Consider the following 18,347-nt stretch of genomic DNA (forward strand, 5'->3'; position numbering starts at 1 on the left):
GGGACCCCCACCACCACCACTTCGGGGTTGCTCACTCACCCATGACTGATCTCGCCCCTGATCCAGGATCCCCCCTACACACATCAGGGTTGCCAGCGCTCCCCATGACTGATCCTGCCTCACTCCAGGACCCCTCCTTGCACACTTTGGGGCTCCCCCTTCAACCTTTCCTTTGCACCCCACTTGCTGTGGCCACCAGGGAGTGCACACAGCCCACACTGAGCCCTGGCATCGCCCCAGGCACCGATGGGCTCATGGAGAAGACCTGAGAGGGCTAAGTGTACAGGCTGAGCCCCCAAAGTGGGTTCCCCGAGCAACTCCTGGGGAAGGGCAAGGGATGAAGCCACCACAGACAGGGTGCTGTCAGGCTGAGGGAGGAGACAGCACTGAGCCTGACACTGCAGGGAGGTGAGAAGCCACTGGCTCAAGACTCTTCCAAATTAAAAACTCTTTTATTTAAACTCTCTCCTGTTCCCCTTTCTCCCAGCCTGGAGCGATCCTGCTGCTTCACCAGGCCCAGGGGCTGGGCCCAGCACCCGCACAGCAGGGAGGGGGTGAAGCTCGTGGGAGCCCTTGGCACGAGGGCCTGCACCCCACAAAGCAGCTCCGGAGCACCTTGTGCTCCCACATCCCCGTGCTGCTGCACCCCTGCCCCGCAGCAATGGGGCTGCCGAGGGCCTGCACATGGCTAATCCCTGCCTCGAGCATCACTGTGCCGAGCAGCACAGCCCCCCCTCTGCCTTAGGGGTGCCCCCCCAAGGGGGGAGCACGGGGCACCCCAGTCCCTTCCTGGCCTGCCGGGTGCTGCTGTCATTTGCGCCTGCCAAAGATCGACTTCTTGCTGGGGTTCTTCTCGCCCACGCTCAGCCCGATGAGCAGACGCGCCTTCTCGTCCTCCTCCTGCTGCTGGATGGTCCCGTCTGATTTGCTCTCCAGCTTCCCCCGGGCCTCTGCGCCCGCAGCTGGCTTCAGGCGTAGCTTCTCTTTGATCACCTGCCCCGGGGATTTAGGGGGCTCAGCACTCCATGGCCACACCCAGGCCCCTCGGCATGGGGGAGAGCCTGAGTTGCTGAGCCAGTGTGGCTGCTTCCCACTCTTCAGGACATGCCACCTGCCTGGGGTTACCATCTCCAATCTGGGCAGAGCAGCTCTGGCAGCCTCCAGGGTGGGAATTGGGATGGAATCCCACATACCTGTGCTACCAAAGCTTTGCGGCTGTCCCTCTTCACCGCCATGGCAAAGTCCAGCCACGTCCACGTGTTGTTGTGGTACTCCAGGCACGGCAGCACCAGGTTCAGGTCACCCCAGTCCACGCTGTTCTTCTCACCCTGAGCGATGGGGGTGTCAGGTAGTGTGGGATGATGCCCCAGATCACCCCCAGCATGGCCCACCCCTCCAGCCCCGCACCTTGTAGCTGACACAGAGCGGCACCTGCGGGATCTTGATGTAGATGAAGGAGTTGTTCATGGCTGCACGCTCCTTCATCTTGTCGATGTCATCCACGGGATGCTGGAGACAGAGCAGGAACCATGAGCAGAAGGGAAGTGATGCGTATGGATTTTTGGATTTTTAGCTTTTTCTAGATTTTAGAAGTAGCTGTATTATATGCCTTAGCAGTATTTTCCAGTAAAAGTAACGGCAGTAGCTTAAGGGTTCACATACCAAACCCCGTCCCATATCGTTCCCTCAAAATTCCGTTAGCTTGTTTAGACTTCCCTCAAGGTAGGCCTTCGTTCTGTTTAAGAACATCTGCACTCTGGCCTGGACAACAAGATAACATGCAGGCACAGGATCTACCCTCTTTATCTTATCTTATCCACTAAGTTGTCTCGGAGTCCTGTTTTTCTGCGGTCTCTTAAGGCAACAGAAGGAGAGGGGACACAGCCAGGAACCAGCAGGGAAGGGACAGCCGGGCACTAGGCCAAGGCATTGCTTCACCAGGGAGAGGTGAGAGCTGCTCTGGCATGGTGGTAGAAAAATGAGATGCTGCAGGGATCATATCAAGCGTGCAGGTGCCTGGTTGTAAGGAATGCAAATCCTCATGGTGGGAGGGAGCAGGAGAGAACAGACAGGCAAGTGGGGGAGGACATGGCTGGCCAGCCCTGAAGCCAAGGAAAAACAGACTGACACCACAACAGGGCTCTCCCAGATTTCCCCCTCAAGGCAGCAGCAGGTACCTCGGGTGCTTTTCGGAATGATCTTCTGACCCCTGATGTCCGATTCAGTCCCTGAGCAACTCCCTTGCCTGGGCCCAGTGAGTCATCGGCCACGATCAGCTGCCGCGGCTTCACCACGGGGATCCCTGGGGCAAACAGGGTGGGAGGTGGTGGCTGGTGTCCAGCTGGGGGTTAGCCATCACCCAGACCCTCCCACCAGCTCCCTGTCCACAGGGGAGACCACAAATCCCTGTTCCTCAACACATGGCTTGCCAGCAGCTGCCCACAAACATAACCTGGACATGCAGACAGAGCTGCCCAGGGACATCCAGGGAGGAGGGTGATCATGAGCCTCTCACCTGTTGTCACCAGCTTGGACTTATCTTCCTCATCCCCCACCTCCTCCTCCTCCACATTACGACCAGGGAAGAAGAAACCCATCATCCTGTGAAAGAACTGATGGGTGAGCTGGATGGTGAGGGGTACCACGTTCACCTGTGGGGAGAGAGACATGTCAGAGCCAGGCACATGCTGCCTATGCCCCACAGAGACCCAGTCCAGTCCTGGCACCTCAAAATGCTCCTTGATGGAGATGCCTCCCACGGGTGGCCGGACCTTGCTGAAAATCCTCAGTGCCAGCTGCCGGCCAGACTGGCAGGAGCTCTGGGGACGCAGCACCACCTGCAGGGAAGAGGACGGGCGGCTGGAGTGAGGACAGGCCACTCTGGCCAGGCCACCTACGTGTCTCCAGGACACAGGGCTGCTCCCCCAGGCTGCCACTTGCCTTGTACACAGCGTTGGGCAGGAGGTTGTTCATCGTCACCCAGCCCAGCTCCAGCAGATGCTCGGCCGTGTCATCAGACTTATTGACCTGCACAGACAAACCTGTCAGCCCTCCATGTCCCTGTCCCCAGCTCGGGGGCTGTGGGTATCACTGGCTAGCTCCACACCTTGCTGTAGAGGAAGCGCTGGAGCTCCAGCTCGGCTATGCCCAGCTGCCCGTCCTCCTCGGTCAGGCGCCAGCGGGCCTGGGCAAAGTAGAACTCCGTGCGCCGTGCCACGCTCACATCCTCCGGCTGCTTTCGCAGCTCCATCTTGTTGGCTCGCTGCAGCTGGAAGTCCTTGAAGCACCTGCAGCAGAGAGGAGAGCACTGGGATGTGGGAGCTCTCAGTAAGAGGGACACAATGCTAAGGAAGCCAGAGATCATAGAACCATAGAACATCTTGGATTGGAAGGGACCTTAAATCTCACCTATTTCCAACCCCCTGTTACAGGCAGGGACACCTTCCACTAGACCAGGTTGCTCCAAGCCCTGTCCAACCAGGCCTTGGACACTTCCAGGGCTGGGGCAGCCACAGCTTCTCTGGGCAATCTGTGCCAGGGCCTCACCACCCTCACAGGGAATAATTTCTTCCTAATACCCAATCCAAACCTACTTTCAGTTTCAAGCCATTCCTCCCGTCCTACCTGATGAGTATGTTCAGCTCCTCGCTCTCCAGCTGCAGGTCAGCTTTCTCCTGGCTTAGCTGCTGCTGCAGCCTGTGGTTCAGGTCGAGCAGGATCTCGTTTTTGCTGTCATCCTTCAAGGACTGAAGGACAGACAACCCTCAGCACCCTCTGCCCTGGAGTGGGGATCCTGGGGAGCCGGGCACTGCCTGTATGTGGGCTCACCTTCATGTTGGAGTACATCTGCTTCTCCAGCTGCCGGATCTGGGCCACGTGCTGCCGCACGGCCTCTTGCAGGTGTAGGATACTGCTGCGCTGCTCCTCGGGGTTGCTGGAGATTTCCAGCTGGAAGCGCACCCGCTGTTTCTTCTCGCTGTGCTCCTGGACATGGGGACAGGGGAAGGTTAGGAGTGTCTGGGTGCAGTGAGTGACACAGTGACCTGAAGTCCTGTGGTGTAGGGGGTTGAGGGAATGTAGCAACCAGCTTTGACCTTGAGCTACAGCTGTGGCCTGGCAAAGGAACAAGTAAAACATCATTAAGGAAGAAAACGTGAGAAAGAGAAGAAAAACAGCTGCAGGTAGAGGAATGTGTTTGGACATGAGAAGAGATACCAGTGACCTGTCAAGAGACGAGATGGGGCATGTGAACAGAAGCTAGAGACCAATTAGAGATGAGATACAAGCGCGTGGACAGAGAAAAAGTAGGTAAAAAGAACAAGTTTGTTTATAATAAAATCCTTGCATGCAAAATGCAGTCTGAGTGCATTACTGTCCGTCGTCAAGGGGACCCCGGGCAAGAAATGGGTGAGGAGAATTTCTCTTTTTGAGAATTTCTCCTTGCTCAAGACACATTTTGTGGCTGAAAAAAACTAAGATTGGAAGAATGTATGAGATCAGCTGATATTCTGTCTTTCCCTTGGGCTGGACGACTTTTTGCCAGGACAGACAGAACAGGCAAACCCTTATCAAAAAAGGTGTTTGCAAGGTACATAAAAGCATTCTTTCCCACAGAGGGGGGAAGGAAAGAGGAGAAGAAAAAGGGAAAAAACTGTGAAAAGCAGCCCACAGGGCAGTATGGGCATGCCTGGGCCTTTAGTATGCATGGACAAGGAGCCCTGCTTGGTGTGTGTTGTTTCTTTCCACCCAGCTGTGAGTTTCACAGTTGTAAAGTGTTTCCAAAATAAACTTCTTTCAGTACCTGAAAGCCCATACTTAGCTCTCTGGTTACCTGTGTGCATATTTGGAGCATACAGGTGGGTACCTTGCGTTTGGGCTCCACGTGCAGCAGCAGGTTGTTGACTATGTCAAGGATCATGGCATACTGTGCCGGGTTGGTGGAGATCTCCAGGTCGTGGTGGATCAGTGTGAAGGTATCCACAGCTCCTGCAGCAACACAAAAGGCAAGTGGGGCCTCAGCATGGCCAGAAACAGGATGCAAATGGCGACCAGCCAGAGACGGATGGGGGTTACACTGGTTCCAGCAGGCACAGCATGCTCAGCATCATCTGGTGCACTGCAGGGGCTGTGTGCACCCCTCTGATCTCAGCAGGGCCAACACAGACCACCCCTGGAGTTAGCAAGCACCTGTGGGTCAGCCCAGAGCTTTGCTCCAAGGCACACTGCCTGGACATACTGACCCTCCTGCTTCTTCAGCAGATCCTCCTTCTCCTGGTTGGCAGGAGTCTCGGGTGGCTTTATCTGCGTGGCCAGCTCAGGGTCAATGTCATGGCTGTAGCTGATGTAGTACATGCGGCAGCTGCAGCGAGAGATGATCCTCTGTACCTGCTGGGTCTGCTGGGCTTCCGAGGGCTGGTTCCAGTCTGGGGACAGGCAGAGGCACCACGGTCAGAGCACCATGTCCTGGCACATCGGGAACTTCATGGTGCAGGGCTCAGAGCATCAGTCAGCTCCTGGACCCATGCACGGACAGGTCAGATGCTCTCAGCTCCAGCAGCCTTGGGGTCACACACAAGCAGGACTGGGGTAGGCACAGCAGCCAGCCCTGTAGACAGTACCTGTCGTGGTGCTGACCATGCCCCCCACTGCCTGCCCGCTCTCCATCAGCTCCTGCACCGAGTCCAGGCTCCTTTGCCGATGTTCCTCAATATTTTTCACCTGGGGAGGCAAGAAGGCACCATTGGCTGTCTCCATTCTCCCTGCCTTGGCCAGGTCAGACAGCACTGCCTGTCCCCCACACAGCTCACCTATCACAGCTCCCCAGACACTCACCTCCAGCCAGAGCTGCCCGTGCTCCCCCTCAGAGGGGCTGCTCTCCGTCGTGGCAAAGTACTGCATGCCGTCCAGCAGGCAGGTCCAGGACGTCTTCTGCTTCAGTGTGTCCCCGTACCAGGCAGGGTGGTGCTGGCACTGCAGCAGCTGGGCCTTGGCAGCGGACACGATCACACAGCCCTCCGTCTCCGCGCCGCGCAGAACCATCTGTGGGGGGAGGGACCCCGGGGGTCAGACCAGCCTTTCTGGGGCCCTCTCACAGCCAGGTCATGGGGACAGGCAGGCACCTGGCAGTTCACCAGCTCGATGAGGCAGTTGCGGTTGTAGATGTCGTCGGTCTGACAGGCGGCGATGCCGCAGAGCTGCTCACTGGCCCCCGACTCCTCCTCCGTGAATACCACAAACTTGTCTGTCTCCTCAATGAGCTTCTGCAGCATGTAAGCCCCTGGGGAGGGAGAAACAGTCAGTGCAAGGCTGCAGGGGGCTGGCTGGGGGGGTACAGGGTGAAGGGAAGCATGGCTTTCAGCTGTGGGCTGCCCCTTGCTCCCCTCCCCACCGTGCTCACCCCCCGAGGAGGCTCTCTCGGGTCGGCCGCTGGTGATGGGAGCAGTCACTCTGGCAGGGATGGAGTGAGCAGAGAGCGGGCCCCGTTTCAGCTTCTTGGCCTGCAGCTGCGTGTCGATCTTCAGCCCCTTCAGGGCCTCGGTGGACAGGTTGCGCTTGAGCACAGCCGCTTTCTTGTAGCCGTCGTAGAGGCCGAAGGCGATGTCCCGGTTCGTGGTGGTCCAGGACGCCCGCAGGTCCACCAAGTGCAGCTGGTGCGTGTGGAAACCATCGTCCCCATCGCGCAGGGGCAGCTCCTGGGCACGGAGGGTGAGAGCCTCAGCATGGCAAAGCTACCTCCAGCCTGTGACCACAGGCCTCACACACAGGGGCTGGGAGCCCTGCCAGGCCCTACAGGCAGAACGTGGGGGCCAGAGCCTGGGGGACCACCCCAGAGTCCCCAGCATGGGCCCATGCCAGGGATGCTGTGGGTGGAACAAGGCCAGGTGCTTGGGAGATCAGAGGCCCTGAAGACCTGTCTCCTCTGAAGCCGAATCCCTCCCCCATTGCACTCAACAACCAAGGTCCCCCTGTCCTGGGGATGCCACCAGGCCAGCACAGGCCGCCGTGCCCTGTGTTTGCAGCACTACCTCCTCAGCCGTGCGGTTGCTGTGCCGCTGGTAGGTGAGGGAGGACAGGCTCAGCAGGTGAGTTTTCTTCACCAGGGTGTCAAGCTGGTGGTCGGCATTCTCGTCACAAGTGGAGGCCATGAGGTGCACGGTGACCTGGCTCAGGTCGCTCACCATCTGCGTGATGCTCCACTCGGAAATGAGGCGTCGCATCACTGTGCCAGCTGGGGGACAGAGGGAGGGGGTCAGCCAGGGCCCTGCCATACAAGGAAGTGCTGCTGGCAGGATTCCCACTCACCTTGCGGTATGAGCCGTTGGGTGCCACGAGTGAAGATGTGTCCCTGGCAGCATTCCACCTGGATCCCCCGCTGCTGGGCAAAGGAGGCCCAGTAATGCACCTGTGAGAGAGCAGAGAGTCCAGCTGAGAGCCCAGCGCAGGCACAGCAGGGAGGTAATACCAGCCCCCCACCCCTGGGACTTGCCTGCAGCCGAGGGAAGAGTGCTGTATAGGACAACTGCTTGTAATGCTGCCCCAGCTTCTTCTTGCTGGGTTTCATGTTGTTGAAGAGCTTCCCGCGGCAGATGGGCCGTGTCACGCTGGTCCACGTGGCCCAAAAATTCTGCATCCAGCGGAGGGTGCTGCTGTAGAGCAGGATCCGGGGCTGGGAGTGCTCTGAGAATATACCCACTGTCAGCACCCTGGGGCAGGGACATGGCAGCACCCAACCCAGGACACATAAGGATTGCTCAAACCAGCATGCTCTGCCCCATCCCCCTTGTCCCAAAGGGATCCCCAGGACACTATCACCCACCTTTACTGGGCCGTGTCAGGTCCATTCGGATGGAGAGGTTGAGGTTCTCAGAGCGGAAGGCACGGTAGGAGTCATACTGCTGCCCTACTGGTACCTCGGGCAGGAATTCGGGGGAGCGCAGCACCACACCGTGGTGGTCATGGGGGTTCCCGTGGCACAGCCACTGCAGGTCCAGCGTCATGCACAGGTCAGGCAGGTGCAGGAAGCAGCAGTCGTCATACCTGAATGCAGAAAGAGACCCCAGTCATTCCCTGGCGCTGGTGGAGGCCTCTGTGCTCCAGGGCCCACACTCACTTGGAGGCTGTCCGGACGTTGATATCCAGGTTGCCCTTGAAGACAAACTGCCCGGGCTTCCAGTGGAAGGAGAGTTGGCTCCACTCCCAGTGCATGTTCTCTGTGGTGTTGTAGGGGTCCTGGAAGGACAAGCATGAGGAGAGGGAGGTGTGAGCTGACCCCACGCCATGCTCTGTTCCCCAGCCCAGCAGCACCCACCTCAGTGGCCAGCTGGTGCAGGTTGGCCTGTTCAATGTCCATGTGCCAGTCTCCATGGAAGAGAAGGCGGCTCTTGTCCCACCAGGGCAACGGGGCGCTGGGATCCTCTGAGGGCTTCGTGAGAAGATCCACACACTGGCCAATCAGGGTCCAGGCTGGGTCCCAGCAGGGCCCCCACACGATGGTGTACTGGGAGATCACAGCTGGGAACGCAGAGATTGGCTCAGCCATTTGCACATCCCACGCTGCCCCATCCCTACCCCAGCACAGAGCCCCCCATTCCTCTTACAGTGAAAGTCGTGGTAGAACTTCAAGGGTGGCATATTCCTCTCCACCGTGGCATCCCCCCAGGGCAGCCCCAGCTTCAGGACCTGGCGGCGCCGGGAGCAGGCCTGGCCGCACTGCTCGGCTCCGATCAGCCGGCCGGAGAGCTGCCAGTTCCGGATCTCAAAGAGGTAGCGAGGGTAGTCACGGATCCGCACTGCAGGGCGGAGGAAGCACTGAGACATGCGGCAGCAAAGGGACACTGCCCCAGTCCCCCACTCTCAGCCACACGAGGAACCACTCTCCTGTCACATCTCTGCTCCCTTCCCACTCCCTTGAACCTCCAAAAATCATTTTCCCTGCTTGCATGGCATCAGCAGGTCCCCGTCCTGGAAGCCCAGCCGTCACAGCCATTGTGCCGTCCTCCAAGGGCACCCTCACGCGAAGCAACTCACCAAAGAAGCTGCCAACTCTGCCCTTCATCATGCGGCACCACTGGGTGACCATCTCCAGACCCTCGGAGGGGAACGGGCTAACATCATCCAGGTCCCTCATCTGCTCCAATACACGTTCTGTGCCATGGAAGGACTCATCAGCCATGGCCACCAGCTCCAGGTGGGCCAGGGTCCAGGTGAGAAGGGCCCTCCGCATGGGTGTGTTGGCGTAGAGGCGCCGCGAGCGCTGGATGTAGATCTCGATGTTCTTCTTCTCCAGTGAGGCGTACAGCTCCTCGATCTTGCGGGCAGGCAGCAGCTCCCCGTGCTGCTTGCGCAGCGCAGCCACCTTGGCGTCCAGCAGCTGCAGGCGCTTGGCGCTCTCCTTGCTCTCGTCCTTCATCAGCTCATAGTTGTCTCGTAACTTGACCTCAAAGACATCGTCCAGGAAGACCCAGGAGAAGTGGGTCACTTTAAGCAGGAGGTCTGGGGGCAGCGCCGTGCTGGTGGGGCGCCCAGGCCGGTGAAGGCCCTTCAGCCACTTCTGCACGCCCACGGCAGCGTCCAGCGTGCGGGAGAAGTCGTACTGGTAGGGGAACTCGATGGTCACACTGGCAAAAGAGAAGGCCCAGCCGCGGTTGCGGAGGGTGCGCAGGGTGGGGAAGGCGTCACGGTGCCGGATGACCTCCTCCAGCTCTGGCAGCAGTTTCACCTCCACCTCCTTGAAGCTGAAGATGCTGTGTCCGTCAAAGCCAGCGGCCAGCTCGGGGCAGTAGCCGTGCAGGGCACCACCATGCCAGCTCACCGAGGTCCGCTCGGCAGCCAGGCTGATGTAGTTGGCCTCGGAGACAAAGGCTGTGACTTTGGCGGAGCTCAGCTCTAGGGACAGGGACAAAAGTCTTTTGGAGGATGGCCCTTTTGGCTGGAGGGGCCCCAGTGATTCAGTAGGGGTGGTTGGGTGGGATGTGGGGCTCTCTGGGGGTAGGGAGGGAAGCGTCCTGTGGCCAAGGGCGTTCCACAAGGCTTCGTGGCACTGCAGGGTGGCCAGGGTGTGATGGTAGAGGTGCATATGGTCAGGAGGGCTCCACAGCACTGCCAGCCCCTCACCGCACTGCACCTGTGCCAGAGAGAGCAAGCAGGCACCATGTCACTGCCAGGGCCAGCACAGCACAGCCCCGTTCTCCTCCCCAGCACCTTTCGGTGCCAGCCAATCCTCCCCCTGCCCCATCCATCCCAGTCCCACTACTACAGGATAAAGCAGCATCCTGACACCCAAACCAACCTCCAGGGAGCGGATGCTGCTGTGGTAGGTGACAGAGAGCATGGAGAGGTTGGCCACCGGGTTGGGGATGGCAGGAGCTTTGCAGCATGGCTGCATCTTCTCAGTGATGCTCTTCACCAAGGCCAGCACCATGCCCTGCACGCTGACTGTGCAGCTCTCAGCACTTCCCAGGACAGTCAGTGTGTCCAGCCGCAGCTCCAAGGCACCTAGAGAGACAGCACATCAGTGCTGGAGGCATGGAGGAGGCACATCACAGCATGCCAGACTCCCAACTGTGGGGTTATTGCAGGACAGCCACCTGGGATCAGCCTGGATGCTACTTACCCACCAGGGCCGAGAGTGTGAAAAGGTTCACATCCTCTACCTTCAGATCCACCTTCCAGAGCAGCCGCCAGGGCTCACTGGAGGCAGAGGGGGGCTGTTTGGCAAGCTCAGCTCCGCTGGGCTGTGGGCAGAACAGGGGCAGGACCCTGGCCAGGCACTCAGTGCAGGTGTCTGACGACTCCACTTGCAACCCCCGGATGGTGCAGTCCAGGAAAAGCGTATCCGACTGGGCGCTGGACATGCCCAAGGGCTGGTTGTAGCTGCCCTGTAGGACAAACAGGATGATCACTCTCAGGCTGCAGGATGTCCCCGTACCACCCACATGGCATCTCTCTCCTGAAAGCCACCCTTGCCCCCTTGGCTTGCCCCTCACCTGGAGGTTGAAGGAGTCGAGGATGAGGGCTTCTCCCCACACGTGCATGTTGGGGGGATGTGGGGCACGCTGGATGTGCGAGTCGTTGCCCACACGCCAGCACAGGTGGTCCACGGCCAGCACCGCTCGCTGGTGCACACTCTGCGGCCGCAGGTGCTGGTAGTCTGTGAGCAGAGAGGAGAGGGTGAGTGGGGGCAGGGCTTGCCCAAACACAGGCACAACCAGTCAGGGATCCACAGCCCCTGGCCACATGCAGACATGGGTAAGCACAGTGGCAGCACGGCCGTCCCTGTTCCCCTCCTAGTGCCTCTCTGGCACAGCCATCAACCCCCAAGAAGAGCCCAGCAGCCACCCTGATGCCAGCCCGTACCTGCAGAGATGGAGTTGAAGCCCAAGGCGAAGGGTGGTGTGTCCCCCAGCTGCACGGACACACTGACGTTGGACAGTGAGGCACTCAGGATGATGGGTGCTATGATTTGGGGATAGCTCCTGCATGGGACAAGCAGGGATGGTCTTTTACTGGGAGCTGTAGGCCATAGAGCATGGCAGGGAACAAGCCCAGAGGGACACCCTCTCTTCAGGAGCTACCTGATCACCTCCCACTCTCTGTACCAGCCACCCCATCCCACAGGCTGTGCGCAGGGCAGAGAAGGTGCTGAGTGCCCAGGCACCCTGCCAGAGTGTGGCAAGAGCAAACAAGCTGTGATACCAGCAGCTGTGCTGAGGCCAAGTTTACCTTCCTTTGTGCCCTTGGCTGGGGACAGGCACTGCCCGGCACCTGTACTCTTGTGCCAACAGGCCCAGCCAGTGTGAAAACTCTTGGTGACGGTAGTGGATGATGCAGGTGTTGAGCAGAACAGCAGCCGAGAGGTCAATGGCTGTGACCTAGAGCAGGGAGAGGGCCAGGTGGCAAAAAACTCATGCCAGGAGCCAAACCAGTCACCCCCAGGAGAAAGGACTGTGCCCAGCAATCGCTTACCTGTAGGCTGGTCTTCAGGGAGTTGAGGCACACGATGCGTTGGCGGCTCTGGGACAGGAGAAGGCCATCTGTGGAGAGAGAGGAGCAGAAGTCAGGGGTGGCAGAGAGGAGTGGTGGCAGCCCTCTCCTGCCCTCCCTTCTGGCTACTTGCCCTCCAGCTGGAGGTCTACACTCATTTGGTCCAGGTCTGAGCTGGGCGTGAAGTTGCGCAGTGGGATCTGCTCGTCTTCACGCTGATATAGAAACTGCAGCAGCTTCAGGCTCCAGGTGAGGTGCCTGTAAGAAGCGGGAAAACACTGTCAGAAGGGAACCACACCATCATGTCTTTCATCTCCCCATTTCTCATCACCAGCTGACCAGCATGCCGGCAGGGACAGACACCAACCAGTGCCCAGCTGAAGCCCAGCCCAGTGCTCGCATCCCATCAGCAGAGCATCCCATCAGGCTGTCCTGCTAGAGAACCAGCTCATGTCCTTCCTCCCTCCCCAAGAGCCCAGCCCCTGGCCAAGCTCAGTCCTTCCCACTGGGGTGGGCTCTAGGACTCACTCTCTGCAGTCTGGATGAGCAGGGAATGGCACAGCTGTTTCCAGGTCCATGTCCCAAGCACTAATTTGGTTTAGGACAGCCTCTTGCCTCCACCTGCCTCCTTACCTCTTCTGGCTGTTCATGGACAGCACCATGCTAGTGTTCTCCAGCTTCATCTCCACCCTCCTGGGGATAAGCTGCAGAGTGTCCCTGCTCAGCACAGACAGGGACTTTGGGGGCTCCTCAGGGCCTGGAGAAGAACACAGTCATGGGAAGGCTCTTGCCCAAAGCCCCACACTCTGCAGCAGGAGGGAGTGACGGCACAGCCAAATCCCTCTGGCTCCAGTGCAAGCATGGGGGCTGCCAGCCCCTGCCGGGCCTGGAGCTTGTCCCTGTCCCTGTCCTGACCTGTGCTGGGCTGTTCCCCTGTGCTGCTGTGCTGGGCCCCGGCAGTGACGTGGTGCAGGAGGGGGCTGCAGAAAAGCCCCTCGTGCAGCTCTGCCTGCAGTGTCCGGATGCACAGCCGGACGCCCACCAGCCGCCGCTTGCTGCTGATCTCCAGCGAGAGGGAGAGTGCCAGGGCCAGCTCTGCCAGGCACGTGTCGTCCTGCGTGGGGATACAGCAAGGAGTGACACCCAATATCCTGCCAGCAGATGCTGCAGGTGCCCAGCATTGGGCTCAGAGCCTCACAGCATTGCCCAGCCTCAGGGACATGCTGGAGTGGGTCCTCAGAGTATCCCACAGAGCTGGTGCCCAGGCTCCAAGTGTGGAATTCTCCAGCACTCACCAGCTGGCTGCTCCGGAGGACTTTGCTGTTCACCTTTGTCAGGCTCACCTCGCAGGTCAGGCTGGGGAAAGCAGAAAAGAGAGGGAGGATGTGGGCCTTGCTGCTGCCAAACCAAGTCCCTGTCCTCTCTTTTCTGTGGGACACGGGGATCCCAAGTCCCTGCTTCAAGTGCTCCTCAAAGCAGATCATGCCCTAAGTCCATGCACACCAGCAACACATTATTTGGAGAACACACAACTCAAGATTCCCGTGATGCAAAAAGGAACCAGGCCAGCCTGGAGGAGGTTAATGTGTCACATCACAGGTGACATGAGATGCTGCTGAGTGGAACAGAGAGAGAAGACACCATGTTGGGGTCAGAGGAGCCTCCCTGCCCCTGAAGCAGAATGCATGCAAGGACAGTATTACCTCTTCCCGTTGCCATTCAGGAGGAGACGCGTCTGGCTGGCCTGGATGTGCCAGAGAGACTCTGAGGTGGCCACGTGCAGAACCATGATGTTGATGGAATCCATGTGGATGGAAAAGAGCTGGGAGGAAGGTGCTATGGTGAGGGATATCCGACAGCAGCGCAGCCCACAACAGCGTCTCATCAAGCCAGTGCCTCACCTGGCTAAGTAGCCTTAGCAGGGAGGGTTTAAGAGTCAGGTCTGCTCTGCTTTCATTTCCGTCAGCTTCTCTGGGAGCCTCCGGGACGGACGGCTGGAACCCAGGGCCCTTCTGGAGATCCGTGCGGATTCGCACCTCGCCAAAACACAGCTCGAAGTAGCGCCTGTGGGAGAACAGCACAGGCAGCTCTTACAAGAGCTCACACTTGGCACACCCAGCCCCACCACCAGTGATGTCCCCCATCCCAGGGATGTGCAGGACCGGCACAAGGGCACCCACAAGACACTGCCACCTCAAAAAGTGGTTCACTCTCTCACAGAGCAGACGATGGGGAAATAGGGATGTCAGGAAGGTGTAAAGGCAGCAGGACCACAGTCAGTGGGGCTAGGGGTGAGCCAGACCCCCCAGGCGAGCAGGTAGGGAGTTGGCGTGGGGGTACATACGGCAGCTCCCGGCTCAGTTTACTGGAGATCCAGATGTTATCAATCTCCTGCAAGGACACACAGGTAGGTCAGAGAACAAACAACCTGAGCCTTATGATGCTCATCCTGACATTCCTGCTCTACTCCCAATGCCTGGGATCATTCAAGGAGCAGCTAAAACCCCAAGTATGGCCCTTGGAGGAAGGGCCTGGCACCAGCACGGCTACACAGATTTGCTGCCAGCCTGTAAGTGACCGTAACCACCCTCTCTGCCCGTCTGCCCGTGACCACCCCTTGCTCGGGTACCCACCACAGTCTGCTGCTCCCGCTGAAACTTGAGGCTGATGTTCTGGGCCCAGAAAAAGCCGAAGGAGCCGATCTTCAGCTCCGCGTGAAGCTTCTGCCGGCACCAGGTGACAGCCAGGCGACATGCCAGCCACCTGTGAGGACAGGGGGAAGGCCAGGGTCAGCCTCCCCACTGGGGCTGGGGACCAGCCCTCTTTGCCCTTTGAGCACCAGCTCCAGCACCCACAGCTGGACAGGAGCTCCCAGGGCCCCAGGCTGGGACAGAGACCCTGCAGGGTCACCCCCAACAATCTCTGACACATCCTCCAAGCCCTGAGGGGTCCCTTTGACCCCCACGCCCCCCTGACAACCCCGTGCCCACTCCTGCAGGCTCCCATAAACTTCTGTATGCCCCCAAGGCACTGACATCCCCAACCTCCTAGCCCTAGGAGCCCCCAATTCCCTACAGACTCCCTCCAAGTCCTGTGAGCCCCCCAAATTCCCCAAACTCCCCAGAGCCCTCTTTGTCCCCCTTAATCCCTGCTTCTCCCCTCCTAGACCCCCAACGCCTCACCCTCAGCCTCGTGGGGCCCCCTCCATCCCTGACACTACCCCAACCACCCTTATCACCCCCCAAAACTCCCGTGGGCCCCCAAAACCCCCCCGACACACCACTGCCAGCCCCACGGGCCACCCCTTGACCCTTGCGAGCTCCTCCCATCCCAGGACAGCCCCACCCGCCGCGTTGTCACCCTCCAGCCCCCTATCACCCCTCTGCCAGCTCCGCGCCCACTCCCCACCCCTGTCACACCCCCCCTCGAGCCCCCGCGGGCTCCCCCACGACCCCAAACCCGCCCCCCAGGCCCTGACCGCGCCAGCAGCCCGGCGAGCAGCGCGATGAGGACGACGCCGAGGAGCGCGGCGGGCAGCGGCGGCGGCATGGCGGGCCCGGCCCCGGTGCGGGCCCACGGCCCCGGTGCGGGCCCACGGCCCCGGTGCGGACCCCTCCCTCCCGCCCGCCCGCCCCGGCCCCGCCGCCGCCCGAGGGGCCGCCCGCGCACCCCGAGTGGCCGCTGGGAGGGGCGGGACAGGGCGGAGCCGAGCGGCGCCTTCCCGGAGAGCGCGGGCGCCGCAGCGCCCCGCCGGGGCCGAGCGGTGACACCGGGATCGGCACCGGGATGGAGGGAGAGGGGGGTGACTGGGACCGGCACCGGGATGGGGGGAGAAGGGAAGCGACACTGGGTCCTGCGCCGGGATGGAGCGTGCGGGTGACACCGCGGCCGCACGGCCGTGGGGCGAGGGGATGTGATACACCAGGTCCGGCACCGCGATGGAGCGAGGGGGTGACACTGGGGCTGCACCAGGATGCAGTGAGGCAATGACACCGGGTCCAGCACCACGATGGGGTAGGGGGTGACACTAGGGCTGGTGCTGGGATGAGGTGAAGGGGGTGACACCGGGATGGGGAGAGGGGGCGAGTGACATTGGGTCCGGCACTGGATGGGGCGAGAGAGGTGACACTGGGTCTAGGTACCAAAATGGGGTGAGGGGGTGACACCAGGTTTGGCCCCCAGCCCCGGGCTATTCTCTGCATCCCCCACACAAACAGTCAGACCACAGGGCAGGGTTCAGCACTTTTATGGTCCCAGGTCCCCACAGGATACGGAGAGTGGTTTGGGGTACAGTAGGGGTGTACAGTTCCTGGGGACAGCAGTCCTCGGACGGATAAGGGGGCTGCAAGGGACAGGGTGAGAGTTTGTCAATCTGCTCTGGGGTTGGGTCTGGATGTCGGGCTTGGCTTTGTGCTGGATTTGGGATGTTGGGACCTGTTTTGTGTCAGGGCTTTGTGTTGGGCTCTGCTTTGGGTCAGGTCTGGATCCTGGAACCTGCTTCATCTCAGATTAGGGACACTGGAATCTGCTCCACATCGAATTCAGGACACTGGGATCTGCTTTGTGTTGGAGCTTTGTCCTGGTGTGTGTCAGTCCCAGGTGGGTACAGAAGCCATCCCCTGGGTTCAGTGGTCCCAAACATGGCAGGGCAGCACCCAGTCTCAGCATCAGTCTGTCTGTCCCTCACAACTCAGCGTGGTACCGCTCTGCTTTGAAGGCTTCGCCGGGCTGCATGAAGATGCCCTCCATCACCTTCCAGTAGTTATTCTGGCTGGACGTGGCCATGCCATGCACCTCCTTCTGCCCATGGATGGGCCGCCCATACTGCTCCCCCGTCACCGAGAGGAAGACGTCGGTGGAGGTGTGCTGGAAGCGAACCTCGTCGTCCCGCACCCAGTAGGTCCCGCTGCACACCACTGTCCAGTCGTCCAGATAGTCACCCTCGCCGGCCTCCCCAAATGCACTCACCTCCTGGGGGTGAAGAACAGCTCATTTTGGGGGCCAGGATGAAGGGGGGGGACGACTCGCACCTTGGGGTGGGCAGAAGAAGGGGCTGGGCCTAGGGGTGGGAAGGACATGGTTATTGGGACTTGGAGGGTCTGGTTGGGATTCAGGCACTGGCAGGGCAAGGGGGAACCAGTACAGACTGGGGAACAAGGTGGGACTGGTAGGGACCCAGTTGGGACCAGGGGAAAAAACAGTGCTGGTAGGGACATGGGGGACAAGAGGGACCCAATCTGAACTGAAACACAAGGTGGGACTGGTGAGGGCATATGGGACATGACTGGGGCCAGGGCACAAGGAAGGGAAACGAGAGACCTGGTTGGGACAGGGAGAATCCAGGAGAGACTGGGGAATAAGATGGGGCTGGCAGTGACCTGGGGGACAAGGGGGACCCAGTCTGGACTGGAGAACAAGACAGAACTGGTAGGGAGATGGGGGACAAGGGGAACTCAGTTGGGACTGGTAGGCACAAGGAGAACTGGGAAAAAAGGAGAGACTGGTAGGGACCCGGAGAAAGAACCTGGTAGGGCCTGGAGAACAAGGCAGGGCTGATTAGAGACATGGAGGACAAGAGGAACCCAGTCTGAACTAGGAAACAAGGTGGGAGTGCCAGGAACAAGGGGGACCCAATTGGGACTGGTAGGGCCTGGGCGAACCCAGCAGGGACTCAGGGGACCGGGCAAGGGCAGTGACAAGGGGAAAGGCGCTGAGCCCGGGGCTCGGGGGCGATCCGCGGTGGGTACCTGGTTGCCGGAGAGCGGGGAGGCGAAGCGGTGGCTGTGGAGGTTGCGGCCGGTGCCCAGGTGCGTGAGGCGGATGGCCTGCCCGCACCGCACCGGGGTGCCCCGATGGCACACGGCGGCCGTGCGGCCCCGCACCCGCCAGTAGCTGTTCTCGTCATCCGCCGCCGACACTCCGGTCACCGACTGCTGCCCGCTGCCTGCGGAGGAGGGAGACCCGCCATCACACCCAGGAGCAGGGAAAAAGCGGTGGGGGGGGGATGGGGGGTGCGCGTCCCATTACCGGAGCCGTAGCGCACATCGTGCGAGTGCAGCCGCACGTTGTGCCGCACATTGAGCAGCTTCACCACGGAGCCGCAGGTGACCGGCCCGGGGCCGCCGCGCCCCGCCGCGCCCAGCGCCGCCGCCGCCAGCACCGGGAGCAGCAGCGGGAGCAGCCCCATCCCCGCAGGAAGCGGAAGCGCCGCCGCTCCGCCCGCCGGGAGGTCGCGGCTCGCCCCGCTCCGCCCCCCGCGCTCGCCGCCGCCGCCGCCTCCATTTTCCCTCGGCCCCTCGGGTAAGGCCGCGCCGTGCCCGGCGGGGAACGGGGGAGGTCATTTACCGGGGGGAGCGACGCGGCCG

The 18,347-nt window shown here is 60.5% G+C and overlaps 3 protein-coding genes across 3 annotated transcripts in view; 1 reads left to right on the forward strand and 2 right to left on the reverse strand.

Moving 5' to 3' along the window:
- Positions 1–433: 433 nt before the first annotated feature.
- Positions 434–15,547, reverse strand: KIAA0100 (KIAA0100 ortholog). Its single transcript, XM_027726756.2, has 39 exons — positions 15,461–15,547; positions 14,616–14,745; positions 14,327–14,373; positions 13,884–14,046; positions 13,686–13,804; positions 13,278–13,338; positions 12,898–13,096; positions 12,616–12,739; positions 12,116–12,240; positions 11,965–12,032; positions 11,722–11,870; positions 11,356–11,474; positions 10,986–11,149; positions 10,613–10,877; positions 10,289–10,494; positions 9,028–10,123; positions 8,598–8,789; positions 8,309–8,511; positions 8,111–8,229; positions 7,817–8,037; positions 7,487–7,677; positions 7,303–7,402; positions 7,026–7,228; positions 6,398–6,692; positions 6,120–6,277; positions 5,833–6,039; positions 5,619–5,718; positions 5,241–5,423; positions 4,865–4,986; positions 3,829–3,984; positions 3,625–3,746; positions 3,107–3,287; positions 2,941–3,027; positions 2,727–2,837; positions 2,516–2,651; positions 2,178–2,302; positions 1,408–1,509; positions 1,194–1,328; positions 434–993 (listed from the first exon to the last, which is right to left on the reverse strand). The coding sequence occupies exons 1-39, from the start codon at positions 15,529–15,531 to the stop codon at positions 811–813; spliced, it is 6,738 nt and encodes a 2,245-aa protein (XP_027582557.1). The 5' UTR covers positions 15,532–15,547; the 3' UTR covers positions 434–810.
- Positions 15,548–16,212: 665 nt separating this feature from the next.
- Positions 16,213–18,188, reverse strand: SDF2 (stromal cell derived factor 2). Its single transcript, XM_027726738.1, has 3 exons — positions 18,010–18,188; positions 17,730–17,926; positions 16,213–16,953 (listed from the first exon to the last, which is right to left on the reverse strand). Exons 1-3 carry the CDS (start codon positions 18,167–18,169, stop codon positions 16,666–16,668), a joined length of 645 nt encoding a protein of 214 aa, XP_027582539.1. The 5' UTR covers positions 18,170–18,188; the 3' UTR covers positions 16,213–16,665.
- Positions 18,189–18,220: 32 nt separating this feature from the next.
- The window catches only part of SUPT6H (SPT6 homolog, histone chaperone and transcription elongation factor), a 28,206-nt gene continuing 28,079 nt past the window's right edge, over positions 18,221–18,347 (forward strand). The window contains exon 1 of the mRNA XM_027726733.2: positions 18,221–18,282. The gene's annotated coding sequence lies outside the window, so the exon portion shown is untranslated. The remainder of the gene's footprint in view (positions 18,283–18,347) is intronic.

This window comes from Pipra filicauda, unplaced genomic scaffold (assembly GCF_003945595.2).
Source record: "Pipra filicauda isolate LSUMZ 115617 unplaced genomic scaffold, ASM394559v2 scaffold71_size5581439_pilon, whole genome shotgun sequence".
Lineage (NCBI taxonomy): Eukaryota > Metazoa > Chordata > Aves > Passeriformes > Pipridae > Pipra > Pipra filicauda.

What these genes read in the sequence shown, in the direction of transcription:
- KIAA0100 (XM_027726756.2), bottom strand. Translation starts at nt 15,531, where the DNA reads ATGCCGCCGCCGCTGCCCGCCGCGCTCCTCGGCGTCGTCCTCATCGCG. An exon ending in AAACTGAGCCGGGAGCTGCC is followed by an intron (nt 14,047 to 14,326) that starts GTATGTACCCCC and finishes GTTCTCCCACAG; the next exon opens with GCGCTACTTCGAGCTGTGTT. An exon ending in TCCTCCGGAGCAGCCAGCTG is followed by an intron (nt 13,097 to 13,277) that starts GTGAGTGCTGGA and finishes ATCCCCACGCAG; the next exon opens with GACGACACGTGCCTGGCAGA.
- SDF2 (XM_027726738.1), bottom strand. Translation starts at nt 18,169, where the DNA reads ATGGGGCTGCTCCCGCTGCTGCTCCCGGTGCTGGCGGCGGCGGCGCTG. An exon ending in CGATGTGCGCTACGGCTCCG is followed by an intron (nt 17,927 to 18,009) that starts GTAATGGGACGC and finishes CCTCCTCCGCAG; the next exon opens with GCAGCGGGCAGCAGTCGGTG. An exon ending in CCCCGCTCTCCGGCAACCAG is followed by an intron (nt 16,954 to 17,729) that starts GTACCCACCGCG and finishes CTTCACCCCCAG; the next exon opens with GAGGTGAGTGCATTTGGGGA.